General features: G+C 42.2%; 1 protein-coding gene across 2 annotated transcripts in view; it reads left to right on the top strand.

The window, feature by feature from the left end:
* PDZD2 (PDZ domain containing 2) overlaps positions 1-14,118 on the top strand; it is a 136,255-nt gene that overhangs the window by 74,464 nt on the left and 47,673 nt on the right. The window contains exons 3-5 of one of the 2 annotated variants that reach the window (XM_066339623.1): positions 7,120-7,262; positions 7,898-8,030; positions 10,137-10,304. The exons of the other annotated variant lie outside the window; for it this stretch is intronic. Coding sequence (XP_066195720.1) covers positions 7,120-7,262; positions 7,898-8,030; positions 10,137-10,304 — 444 coding nt within the window. The remainder of the gene's footprint in view (positions 1-7,119; positions 7,263-7,897; positions 8,031-10,136; positions 10,305-14,118) is intronic. 2 annotated transcript variants of the gene reach the window in all.

Below are 14,118 nucleotides of genomic sequence, written 5' to 3'. Positions count from 1 at the left end.
AAGTGGGCGTTTGGGCCTTTTTTCTTAATATTTTGTGTGCCATTAAAGATACAGCAAACCCACAACTGAAATGCAAATGACTGGCTTTAGCTGAAATTCAAGTTCACACCATTTTATGTTTTAATCATTAAGTGCGAATAGTGGAAACCAAGTGGACACGCCGAAAAATAGAGTATGTTCTCTGCTCAGGTGCTGTAATGTTTCAGGCATTTGTTGGAATTACAGAGCTTAATTTTTGAGGCAGAATGCTGAAAGCACTTAGCAAACCCAAAAGATTCCTGCTGTGGACAGATGTAATACTAGTCCCCATGAGACACCCCTCTTTAGCTGACACCAGTGTGTGGTGACCCAGTCTAGGCTGGGCTTTAATCTGCTGCAGGTTGCACAAGGGTGTTTTCTGAGAAACTTCAGACTAACCAACCATCCATTCCCAAAAGCCCACCAAGAGCATGTGACTGGGTGAGGTACTCAGGGGAGTGCAAACACCTGTAGCCCTTAAAAGCCTGAGCTCCTCGGGGGCAGTTGCCAGACAGAAACCCCCCAGGGTCAGAGACAGAGGGGAAAATCCTTTGTCTGATCTCACAATAATGATTCAGTTGGCAAGAGTGGAATAGTTCCAAGGGGTGCAATCCAGATGGTGATGGTTCAGGATGAAAAATGATTCCAGCAGATTTTTGTAAGGGGTGCTTATGGTTTAGTACAGTTCACATGCTTGCACTGATAAAATGTTTAAAGCCCTTGCCAAGGAAATGATGTCAACAAACAGTCTGTCTTGGGAGATGGATCACTGGGCGACAGTCTTGCTTGAAGTCATGGAATTTTTATCCATTCTGCTGTGCTGCCTGTTTTGTGTATTTTAATTACGTGTTTGTGTTTTGGAGAGGGTATGTTTTCACCTTTTACTGTTCCTCAGGCTTCATCCCCTTCATCGCCTTCTCTTTTTTCCCCCCTCAGGAAAAGGACACTTCTCTTTTCATGGGGAAAGTACTCACATTTTAGTGAAAAGATGCCAAGTGTCTGGCGACTGTTTGTCCAAGCAAGGGGACTTGTGAGGTCAGGAACTGACACTTGAATGCAGTCACAGTTGTTTCTGTGCTCCTGGCTCCTACTTTGAGGACCTGGAGAATTTATATTGTCAATACTGTGTGATTCCTGTTGGGTTTGGGGATTTTCCCCCTCTTTTAAGTAGTGATACAGGAAACATGTTGTATGCTTGTATCATTCAGAGGTAGAAGCCAAAGGCTGTAGTGGTTCAGCATTAAGAAACTTCCAGAGGCAGTAAGGATGGACAAAGAACTCCTGTCTTGGAATAATTTATTGATAAAGAAATGTAAGATTATTTTCCTCCCCCGCTTTTTATTTATCTTGGAGTTGTTTAGCTTGCTTGTGCAACAATGAAAACAAAACCCAGGGTTGTAGATGAAAGCAGGAGTCCTTTTAGATCAGCCTTAAAAATAACCTGGCTAAGATCAGATTAAAAATACACTCATTATCTGTTAATGAAATAATTGCTTTGTTATGAATCTGCAAAAATCAGATTTGGGCATGATTTTCTGGTGCAGAGTTATTCACATTAATATCTGCGATGTGAAGAGTGATGGCTTTTGACTGTATCTTAAGACTGATGCATTCAAGCTGCTCACCTAGTATGTGATGGTGCAAGTAAATTTGCCTGCTATCGATCTGTCTGTCTCACCTGCCTGCTGGGGAGTGGGGAATAGTGGGAGGAGGCATGATGTGATCCAGGGTGGGGCAGGAAGCTGGGAGTAGTGTTTTTAATTTATTTCACATCAGTGATGGATGCTGGGCTAGTGGTATGTGCTGGTATGGCCATCCCAATGTTCTCCCTGTTCATGTTGCACCATAGGTGTGAATGTCATGTGTTTCTGTTTGGAGCATTTTGTGCTGGTTTTCAGCTCTGTGTGATCAGCATGCTGGTTGCCAGCTGCTGCGAGGCTTATTGAAGTAAATTTTTATAATGCATGGAACTTGGAAGTTTCTCTTAAGTGTCACGTTTCCAGAGCAGCTTTGTGGCTGGTAAGGAAGATCTCATTGCTTGCTTCTACTGCTCCTAATGGGAAACCCTGTGAAGTTTTTAAGTGGGAGCAGTTCCTGCAGTAAAACTCCACACTGAATTGCGGAGGGAGGGAGACATCCCATGGGCTGCATTCAGGTCCATGTCAGTCAGCCAGTCAGTGTGTGCATACAGACTTTCCATGGTTATTGATATTCTTATCAGGGCTTTCCTCTGTTTTTGTTTTAGAATTGTTACATATTTACATCAGCTTCATCTGAATTGCTGCTGTGACAGAAAGTGCTTTTTCATAGACAACTATTTTACATTTTCCATTTTACTGTCTGGCTTTTTAACTACTTACGGTGTTTCTGTTTTCCATTTGTTTACACCTTGCTCCTGCCAAGCTTGTCTTTGATTAAAGATTTCAAAGCATTTTTTTTTCTTTTGTATATACAGATTTACAGCTACTTGTACGCATCATAGTCAAAAGAAGTCAAATCCCTTTAAAATCCCCTGCAATTAGCTAGTGAAGGGGAAAGAGGGGAAAAAATGGCTACAATGTCTTTTGCTCATTTATTTATTTATTTCCCTCAACACTCGGAGCAAAAAATTCCTTTTTGTTTTATTAATGATGTGCTTATGAAATGGAGCATTTGATGGTGTGCATTCGGAGCAGGCGGAAGGCAAGCTTCCCCACGTTGTGCTGGCAGCACGCTCCCATTCTGATCTGCAGCACTCTTAGTTTATTCCAGATGTAGGTTCGCTCTCAACAGAGGCTGCCTGATGTACAATGGCTTCATGGTGGAGAAGAAATGGCCTGTGGGGACCTGCTGGAAGCTGCCAGTTGTATTCTCTATCCTCACTTGTGGTCTGTTACATAAGATGACCCTTCCCCTATGGGCCCCCCACTTGGCAATCTATTCCAAGTAGAATATCCATACTGTCTTTTAAAACATTTTAGTTATTTGTAACCTAGGCACTTTGAAGTTAATCAGATTCAAGTGGAAAAATCTGGTCCAAAAGGCTCCCTGCTTAAAAGAGGCATGTTGGGAGGAAAGTTGAGTCACTAAGAGTGATGTAACTGTGGAGAACAGAAATTAGCCATTAGTTCAGCTGCAGGCTGACTTGACCATTTGTGTTTCTGCTTGCTGTGTGAGGGAAGTAAAAAAAAGCAAGTCTGGAAGGGATTTCAAGAAATGACCCAATCTCATCTCCTCCTCTGAGACTGACTTTGACAAATGTTGGTTCATCATGTCCATTAAATCCCTTGTTGGGAGGAATCCATGTAGGTAGGGCTGCTGCTGCCTGGGATTACAAGCAAAGTCCATGGGATGAATCTGGGCAGAGTTAAGGTTTGTTCAAATCCCTAACAATGATTTTTTTTGCTTCTTACTGCTTTGAAACTCTCAAGCATGTCTTTCTGAATGTCTGTCGTGGCTGAATCTCAGGTGAATTGCATGATATTTTTTGGAATGTCATATACAAATATTCATCTCATGTTATGTCATGGGCCTGTTCTCAAGTGCTGCACATGGTGCCTGTGACCTGCCTTTGGCTAAGGAATATAGTTTAGTCTCCTAAGGAATAAACAAGGCTGGATATCAGCTGGTCCCTGGCTGCAGTGGGAGCTGATAGTGCCTCTCTCTCTGTCCTTGATGAGGATTTTTGGAGTTTGACACTGAGCTGGCATCAGCATATCTGTGCTTTGTGCTTGAAGTGCTTTTGCACCAAGAGGTGTGAGTGCACGTGTACAAATTTCTTGTGTCACTGGTGAACAAAGCTGAGGGGAGATTACTCTGAGTTATTAAAAGTGAAGCTGTGAGAATTATTCTGAGAGGATAGGAAAATTCAGATGTTAATAGAAATGTGGAACTGACAACAGCTGAGCAGTAACTGGAATTGTGCAGCCGATCAAAGAAAAGTGGTCAGCATTTTAACTCGTCCTCTGGACAGGGATTAAGCAGGCTCCAAGGACAGTGACATCATACCTCCAAAATGCCAAATCTAACTACACTTGGATTTTCCTGTGGGTATTGCAAGTCCCTGGAGTGGAGTGAACACACCAGAATCCTAGCTTTCATTTGAAGACTTAGTGAGCTAGTAGTCTTTTTTTCATGAAGGAAAGCTTGAAAATAGGATACTTCAAAAATTTTCAGAAATAAACACATTCATTACTACTTTTTTTTTTCTTCTCTTATTTTTTAAAGCATTTAGGCTTTGTGTAGTTGAACCTGGGAGTCCCCAATAATTCAACAAAACCAGTTTTAAGTAAAATTTAAATGCTTTTACAAATCCTTGGAATTGGCACAAAGCTTTGCTATTAAGGCTTTCCTGTGATGGAGTCGTAAGATGCACGTTCAAACAGCACCATTTTTAGCCATCTGTGAGGTATCCCATGCTGCTCTGTACAAAAAACACAGCAGCTTCTCGGGGAGGGAAAGGGGGTTCTGCTGGACACCCCCCGTCTCCATAGGCTTCAAGGAAGGGCTGGTAATCGGCTCTTTAATATATAGCTTTCAAAATCTTGGGAGTAACATTCCTCAGAGGTATGTGTGTGTTGGTGGGGGGTGCTTGCTTTCAGCACATGGTTAAGTGAAGAGCTATGAATGTTTTATGAAGAAAAGGGAAGGAACAGTGAGGGGTTCTGATTTCCAGCTGACAACGCTGAGTTGTTTATTCCCACTGAAATGCCTGCAGTTGACCAAGAACTGAAGGGACAGCCTTTTCTTACACAGCAGTTGGAGACGGTGGCATTTGAAAATGAGTGAAAGAAATACATGTTTGGGTATATGCCAGATGGTTTTGTTGTCTTTACTGTGGATGTGTTTTTCTGCCCAGGTTTGCACTGAGTAGTGCTTTACTTCGCAAGTGCTTTTGATTACTTTGCAAGGGTTTTTGATTTTAGTTCGGCATTCAAAGGGAATGAGATTGGTGCTTGCATAAAGAGCAGCAGAGTCTTACCATTTGCTATTATTAAGTGCTCTATATATGAGTATTTGAGAATTGGTCAGTTAAGAATAAATTTGGGAATTTTTGTAATAAAATGTGTGATGGTGAAGAGTGCTAAGGAGTGCAAGCCAGGCACATCATGGGTGCTTGGTGTAAGTTCCAAAAAGCTTTTTCAAGTCGTTAAAGGTAATTTTATGACTGCATTGTTAAACTCTATTGAAAAGTCTGCTTCCCAACTGGATTTAACAACCGGGCATTCAAAACAGCATCTTAGGAGGAGAATGGATGGTCATTCTTTCAGCCTGGGCTTGGTTGGTGGAGGCAGAGATACTGTATTTCTCCATTGCACTGTCTTCATTATGTGTGCAAGGTACTTCATAGCAATAAAACTTCTCCGGAGCATTTTCATGCTATAGTTCTGTTCTGTTTTTTAACTGGATAAATATAGTTGACTCTTGCCCCTGCATTTAACACAGTGTCTCATGTGTCACTCTAATTTATTTTAAAGCATCCTCTGTCCTGACATGTCCTGTTATTCAGCAGGAGACTGGGCTTTTATGAAGGCATTGAAGATCCTGGTTAAACCTGCTGGGATATTGCCCATCTTACTGCCCAGCAAGGCTTTTAAGTTAACAAATTAGCCACAGGTATATGTTTTCAGGCTCAAACTTTTAGGTCACCTCTTATGGAACCCAATTTGTTTTTTCTGTTTCTTCTACCTGTGGTCTGAGGGCTGGGATTAATGAATATTATAACTGTTATTATTATTAATATTCATGTTAACATTAGTAATGTTAGTATTGATAATTATTAATTATGCTTGTTATTTTCCACTTTATTCTTGAGATATTGTTGTAGATACTGACCTCTTTGTTCCTTTTTCTGAAGAAGTAATATTTTAAAAGTTGTGGGGATCAAGTGGAAAAAACCTCCACACTTTCTTCACTTAATACTCTGATACAAACATCAGTGGCCTAAAATCTGCAGGTTGCTGCCACAACCCTTGGGTTTGCTATATATTTAGCAGTTCTCCTTCTGAGAAACAAGCAGGAATTTGTGCACGCTCTTCACAGTTGGCTATGAAATTTTAATCAGCTTTGCTACTTGGGCATTTGGGTACTGCAAGAATGTTACTTGTGTGCATAACACACCCAGTCAGAAATAGCTGACCTGGTGCCTGGTGACTCCAACACATGGCTTAAAAATTGCCTCCAAAATTGTGCATTTTGCTGTCGTGTGAGCTTGAAAACTTCCGATGGTTTTTCATATTTCTGCAGTCCTGGTTCTTCCCCTCTCTGACAGTGTCCTGGCAACTGCCTTACTTGTCTTGCTTGCTTTTTTTCCTGTTTCCTTTTTTTGCTCCACTGATGCTGTCACACTTGTGTTTCCTTGTGCCCAGTCCTGCCGGGAGGACTCATGGGAGCTGGTTTCTGTTTTGCATTTCGTATTGCTCTGGAGTTTGTAAACCACTTTTTTTGTTAAATCTTTATAGCAATTAAAAATAACCAAAACAAATAAAGGTGTCCTGAACATTGCTTATTACCTTGTTCATACTGAAAATTATTCTCCACAGTGGGTAAATTTATTATTTACAATCTGTGGGACAGCTGCCCAGTGAGAAATACTTGATTGGCAGCTGATAATTTGAAGTTGGTGGTTTTCTTCCTGTGTCTCAAGTCCTGCAAATCCCTCTGGAGAGGGGAGCACTGCAGTGTGATGTGAATCTGGTCCCTGCTGCAACAGCAGCTACACCACCTGATGTTCAGGGTCCCCCTTGAACCACGTCTTGCTCCTCTGCAGCTCTGCACCACTCATCCTTGAGTTTTGGTGAAGGGCTTTGAGGCCGCTGGTTGGTCGAGGAAGGATCAGAGTACTGAGAGCAGTGCCTCTTCATGGCTCAGAAAAGCTGCAAACACCCCTGAGGAAAACTCTACGTGCTGACCCTGCTCTGTGCTGCCTTCTCCTTTCTGCCTCCTTCGCTTCGACCACAGCTAATATAGCAAAGCTCAGCAGAAACACCAGTATAGCTTGGGCTATATACAGGTGTGTGGTGATGGGCAGCAAGGTGCTAAATTGCTTGCTCCTGTACCCTCGCAGCCCTCTCTTGGTGTTCCAAATCCAAATTGAAGGACTTTGTGCACGTTTTCTCTCAGCGAGAAGGTTGCCACATATGGAAGATGCACATCATGAAGGGGATGGACGGGCTGGGAATCCAGATAACTGGAGGCAGAGGGTCGAAGCGGTCCCCTCACAGCATCATCATCACCCATGTGGAGGAAGGCGGCTCTGCACACAGGTGAGGCAACAGTGGTTCGTTCATAGTGGTGGGTGTGATGGAATATCCATGGTCATCACTGTTATCTGGGTTCATGAGAAGAGTTTAGGGGTTTTGCCCTCCCATGGTGTGAGGGTGACAATATGGCATTTCAGACTAAAAATTTTTTTTTGTGTTTGACTACTAAAGCTTCTTTTAGAAGGTTTTGTCCAAACTGTAGATAGATCAAACACTTCCTTGGTGATGGAGGGAAAACCAAGGAGCCTGATGGCTTGTAGGGTTTTTTTCCCCCGTGTCCCTTTTTGGAAGATGTGCCTTTCCCATGTGATCAGTTGCACAACCCCAGGTGCTCACTGAGAGCCCTGCTGTTCCTGATGGGGTGGAGATGGCACTTGCTGTTGTTCCTTGACCTAGTCCAGTGGGTCACAGAGAAGACTTGTGGGGTTTCAGCTCTGGAAAGGAGGTGAAGTGCCCCTGGTTATAACAATGATTTCCTAAGGGCACCTTTCTAGAAAGCAGTACTGCACTGATCAGTGCCAGCTTAGCTTAGTGATATCGTATGTTGTCCATATCTCCACACCCCACCATGTTCCGCCAGAGCCTAGCACTGTGGTAGAACCACCCTGCAGCTCCATGTTCCCACTCTGTTTCTTCAGGGATGGCAGGCTGATGGCTGGTGACGAGCTCCTGATGATCAACGGGCAGTCGCTGGTGGGGCTCTCTCACCAGGACGCCGTGGCCCTCCTCCGCTCAGCCGCTGGCCTGGTGCAGCTGGTGGTCTCTAGCAAGGTACAGACATCTCCTGGGTGGTCTCACAAATGTACTTCCACAAATGTTTTGTGCAAGCGCTGCGTGGAAAGGGCGTATTTTCCATAGGGAATCGTGTGTGCACATTTGCTGCTCTAAATCTAATGCACAGCAAGGGGAAATACATCAGTAGCTGCCATAAATCTGTGGCAAATCAGCATAGTATAGACCAAATTAATGATTTGCTTGTACTGTCACTGTCACTCAGTGTGCAGATGAGTATTTATTCATGCAGACATTACCTAAGTTTTGGCCAAAACCATTTTCTAAAAATTATATGCTAAGTAAAGCAGGCTGTTCTGAGCCTCTTCTGCTTCCTGCCTGCACAGCCTGTGTACCTCTCATCTCTGTCGTATCTGTGTGCCTGAGATTTCTTGATGATGATCTCTTGGCTTGAGTTCTTTATTTTGTCCTTGTTAATAGCATGCAGTGGAGCTCTTACAGATAAACGAACATGAAATTTCAGGGAAATGAGAGTGAAACTCATTTATCAGTTAGACTCTTTGTTCTGCCTTGATCACAGAAGAGGTTGAGGGGATATTACGTAATATTTTTCTTCTGTGTTTAAGAAAATCCTGCTCACCTTTATTTGCTCTTCTCAGTGGATCATATCCTGCTTCCCCTGGACCTGGGTTGCTGCAGGTGTTTGGTGGGTGGCCAGTCGACTACCAAAAGTACACAGGCATCTCAAATTAGGAGCTGCCTGCAGAGTAGGGGTTGCCAGGGCCTTTGAGGTGGTGACAGGAACACCTCAGCCCCAACAGAGCACTTATATACCTGCAGTTCCAGGGTGTCAGCAAGCCACTGTATTAGTATTTTAAAACTTTTTCTTAGCTTCACCTTTAGATTTCCCCAGCCATCCCAAAGCAGGTTTCTGTAGCTTTAATATCCAGATGATCTTAAGGTTTTCCCTGTATGCTGCATGCACGTTTGTCAAGAAGAGGCTCTATTCCACCGTATTCATAGTTAAGAGTCTGTGACTTCTCTAACTTTTCAGTTAGACATTGAAGTTCATTGCAGACCTTCTTCAGGGTCACAGTCTGGCATTAACCCCACAAATGTTTATTCTGGAAACAACACACTTCCACCTGAAGTAGGTACATTTTGTGTTTCCTTTAGACAGCTGGACTCTGCTAAAGCACAAGGCAGTAGACTGCATTTATTTCTCCTTAAAAATTAAGTGCTTGTTCCTATGGTGACCTCATCAAAATAATCATCATGCATAAGCTTAGGGCATAAAGCATCACTTTCCTGATCAGGCTGTGAATCTGCTTGTCCTGTGCTCTGTGCACTCAGACAGTTTTCATGTCCCTGGAAGGGGGACTTGGAAAGGCAAGTAGGAGGGAATACAGCCTGTGCCATATTTCTGGCAGCCCCAGAAAAGATGTAGATAGATGAAGTGTTCCCCAGCAGCTCCCCCTGGGCATTATTTGTTAGTACAGGAATGCAGCTTTGCCTTTTGGTCTGGTGAGTGATCAGTAACACAGAATTTGTTCTGAAAGCAGTGAGTCTGTCTGGCCACTGCTTTTGACTGAGGCATGTTTGCTTGCCAGAAAACGTGGCAAAGACTGAAAGCAGATGCTTGAGCATCAGGACTGAGTTGGTAGAGGATCAGTGGGTCAATTTTTATTGTATTGTCTTAAGTAGGGCTGTCAGTGTATTATCCTTACGTGTGTAGGTAGATAAACATGTGAAGGGAACACCCATAGGGAGGGAACAGGAGCATAGGCTGTGATTTCTGATGCAGTGGAATGAGTAATGAGGTCTGTTCACTCTCAGTTCACTCTCAGTGATGTTTACTAAACCCAAACGGGGAGGAACATGCTGCTCAAGAAGCATTTATTTTAAATTATTCTTTATGAAATCTGAATGTTTTAAGTGTGTATTGGCCTATGTTTACTATAGAAAGATTTTAAAACCAAGCCTGCTTTTTATAACCAGGCCATTAGAAGTTTGAACGCGTGGAAGTGTGTAACATGGGGAGGATTACCAGGGAGCTCACACTGGGCTGTTGAGATGGAGCAGTTTTACTGTGTCACTGGCATTTTTCTGCACATGATGTAATATGTTATGTTGTCTCTTGGGTAGGAATCTTCTGAAGGGGATCTTCTGAAGTATCCATCTACCAGTTTGCCAGACTTGCTCAGCACTTGCTCAGTCCAAGATTCTGTCTCTTGCACTGACAATAAGGAAAATGAAGAGCCAGAAGAAGAAGATGGGAAAGGAGTGAATGTGTCTCCTGAAAAACGGGTTGCTGTAAGTGTGTGGTTTTGGTGTGACATTTTTACTTTGTTTCTTGAAGCCCATTTGCATCTGTCACACTCTTCTGCAGCCTGGCACAGGTACTCAGGACCAGGCAATCCCATCCCACCCAGCCCTTCTCTGCACAGGATGTGGAGGAGAAGCTGGAAAGGGGATGCATTTACCACAGCCACTGCCTTCTCTGAGCTGGAGAAAGGCAGCAGCACAGGGAGCAGGAGCTCTCGAGGTCTCCTGCCTGTGTTGCAATCATGGTTTTGTTTTTCTCTTCGATTCTTTTCTACCCACTTCCACTGCTTTTGTTGGATCTGATGCAAAGTCTCTTGCCGTGCTTACGCAGTTACATGCTCTTCTTTCCCCTCCTTTTGTAACAAAACTTCTTTAACAGTTTATGATCCAAATCTTGAAGTTTGTATTTGCTCTGTTGCAGCCAACAGACACTTTGGAGGAGGGATAGGAATTTCTGGCTGTGAACCTTTGTTGAAGTTCTGCTGAATAAATGCTGCCGGTTGATAGTCTCAGTTGCATTCCCTTCAGGGCTGCATTAAGAAGAGATTAAGTAGGTTATTGTTATTTATTTGTAATGCAGCAGCTCTATGAAACTTCATAGGTCTTCTGGGCCTCTCTTGTATGGTACAGACAAAAAAATAAAATGATATTTCTAATCTAAAGAGCTCATGGACTGGTTTTCCAGCAGGGGAAGGCAGGTGGATTCACTTGAAGCTTTTATCTCTTTCTTATTTTCCTTTCTTGTCTTCCTCTCCCTCTCTTTTCTGCGACAGTTAAAATAAATCAGTTAAACCTTTAGATGGCTCAGATATGATACTGGTTGGGTGATTCGTTTTGATCTTATATTCTTACACTTACACCTGAGCAAAAAGCATGCTCCTCAGGATGAATCTCATGTTGCTGGTTCACTTCCTACCTGCCTGTCATCTCTGACTTTGAGTCAATGTTCATTGACAGTCCTCGCTCTACACATCTCACTACTCCAAAAAATTTTATTTCTTCACTGTCTTCTCTTCTGTGTGCCAGGGTGCCTTTTTTGGGTGATGAAGGAAAAAAACAAGTAAATGTGGGATACTTAGCATGCTGATGTTGGTTTAGTGTTTGTGTGAACTTGAGTGGGCATCTAAGCATTCTTTTGACTATCAAAATACTTTGAATTCTTCTACATATCATGCTTCCCATTCTGGTAATTTTTAATAAGGCTATGGCTCAGCAGCACTTAAATATAAAAATCGATTTTGACAAAATTTAATTATGTATGGCTTCAGGATTAAGCTCCCTGGCATTCCAGTGACTCTTTCAGCTCACATTAGGAATTATTTGTCACTTGGTTTGCTCATGTCTATTCCAACAAGGCTCTGCCTGCTTGCCAATGATGGCTTTTTTATTGAAGGTTTTCTTTCTGGATTGATGGAGTGCTCAGGGAAGCTCAAGATGGTTGAGGTGCACGGGACCATGAAGACACAGCTGAATGAGCCACCCAAAGCCCTTCAGCTTGAACTTGGATTATGCCCCAATGTCCATCCCAGTGCCACTGCAGCTGGCAGTGGTGGTGGCCAGTAACTCAGAGCCGACTGGATTTGCCTGCCTGTTGGGTGCTCTCACTCTGATGGCAATAGCTCTTTGCTTTCAGAATACATCATTGGAAGGTTGAGGGAAAATCACAGAAATCTGGGTACAATGAACAATTTAGAAGAGTAGCATCAGGATTTTTTTTCATTGTCTTTTCTGCCTTTATTAATTTTTTTTTTGTTCAAAAGATGTAATTTAAATTAATGTAATAAGTTACTGGTGACTTTAAGGACCTCTTCTGGTTTTGCTTGATCTGCAGATGAAATCGTTGCTTTTCTGATCCAAAGCACAGAAATATGTTTGTGTTCCCCTTGCAATTGCTGTGTCAGTCATGGAGTGCAGACAGGGTGCTCTGCAACCTGGGGTGGGCAGTCTAAACTGTGTAAACCTCTCAGCATTACCTTCATCCTCATCCATCCCACTCAGGTCTGGGCAGCCTGAGCTGAGCTGGGCTGTGCAAATACTGCATACAACCAGGCAGGACAGAGGAATGTAAATGTATGGAAAAGATAAAATTCATGTGGCTTTTTTCCACCTGGCAAGACTGAGGGGGATTTTTCATACCAAAGCTGATTTCAAGGCCAGGATGAAATCAAAGCACCACAAGATTTTATTTTTTTAAATATATATAAATGTATAGTCCAATAGATTATTGCATAATTGCTTTGGAAGTCACTACTCTTTGCTGCTCTCACGCTTTTGGTAATATTCATGTGTCTTCTCTTTCTCTTATATGTATTCCATTTTATTTGTGCTGTAGATAGGGGATGACAGTGTAACTGAGGATTAAAGCAGGAGCTAAGCAGGACTATTTTTAATATTAGAGCAAATGTAATTGTATTAGACTTTCAGGATGGGTGGTACTCAAGATCTGGACCAGGTAACTGAGACTATGATCTCAGTCTAAGAGTCTGATGTCTTTGATTTGAAGCTGACTCTCAACTCAGCCCTGTATAGAAGTTACCTTTCTCACCTCTGACAAGAAGTTAATGGATTTTCTTGTGTACTCTGTGGGGCTTTGGAGGGACTTAAAGGGATGCTGTCAGGTTCTGGGTGATTATGTCATAATGAGTAATTCAGAATGTTTTATTGTCAGCTGAGGCTTCACTGTCCCCTTTCTGAGCCAGAACAATGTCTGTCTTAATCTTAAACAAGTGTAGAAGATAGTAAAAAAGTTGCAAGAGCTTCTAGGTTTATCAAAGGTATTCTGTCATTTACCTTTCTGTTAATGTAATTCACTGCTGAGTGTTCAGAGCCATGATTAATACACCTGATGGACATGCTGCTTTAGCACCTGATTGCCTAAAGGCTGAACCAGGCAGAAAAATGATCACTTGGAATGAAGGTATGTGTTCAGTTCTTCATCATTGTAGCTACTTAAAACTCAGCTGGACCAGGCTCTTGAGGAAACTATTTGAAATAGGACATCCCTTCAAGGTCCCTTCCAACCTGTGAAATAAATTAAAAAAAAAAAATTATCTTTCCTAGATACTGGTGGTTAAAAAATTTCCCCATGAGCAGTTGTTTTTTTCAACTCTTAAGTTCTGCTCCAGCATTTTCAGATGGGAAAACAGAGCCAGAGCTAGTCAGCTTCTGCAGGACACAGCAGAAGAATTTAGTAACACTTGAAAACTGTAATTTAAGAGAAATATCACTAAATCTTACTTGAAGGTCCACTCGTTAAGTTTCATTAATAAAAATCACATAATACAATTTAAATGGAGTTCTGCTTTTACAGTCTCTTTATGTAAAGCCCTGTTTAGCTTTAAACATGCCAAAGTTTTTAACTTCATTAAGACTTGTGCTGCCAGGCAGAAAAAGGATTACATTAATATCCTTAAATTGTATTTCTTTCAGGACTAGTTTGTCCAAAATCTTCTTTAACTTCAGACAACAAAACACTGCGTCAGAGAGTTGTGTTGTCCTAAACAGTCCTGAGACACTTTAGGGATTTTAAACTCCTCTACCTCAATCCATATTTTGCCATGTGTAGTTGACACTGCTATTCTGAAATGTTACTGTTTATGTCTAAGTGCAAAATAGGATAATATGAAAGTATTTGCCTTGGATGATTTATTTTTAATTCTAATTCAGTTTTACTAGTGTTTCTGTTACTTGAAATTGACTCTGTCACTGCATTGCTGGCTAGTGGAGCAACCTGGGAAGTGAACTCTAAAGAGAAGGCTCATCTACCAAGAATTTGCAAAGTGTCCAATGAATTTGGGGGATT

This window comes from Sylvia atricapilla, chromosome Z, assembly GCF_009819655.1.
Source record: "Sylvia atricapilla isolate bSylAtr1 chromosome Z, bSylAtr1.pri, whole genome shotgun sequence".
Taxonomy (NCBI): Eukaryota; Metazoa; Chordata; class Aves; order Passeriformes; family Sylviidae; genus Sylvia; species Sylvia atricapilla.
Note: the sequence above shows the minus strand (reverse complement) of the source record. Positions and strands in the feature narration are given on the sequence as shown.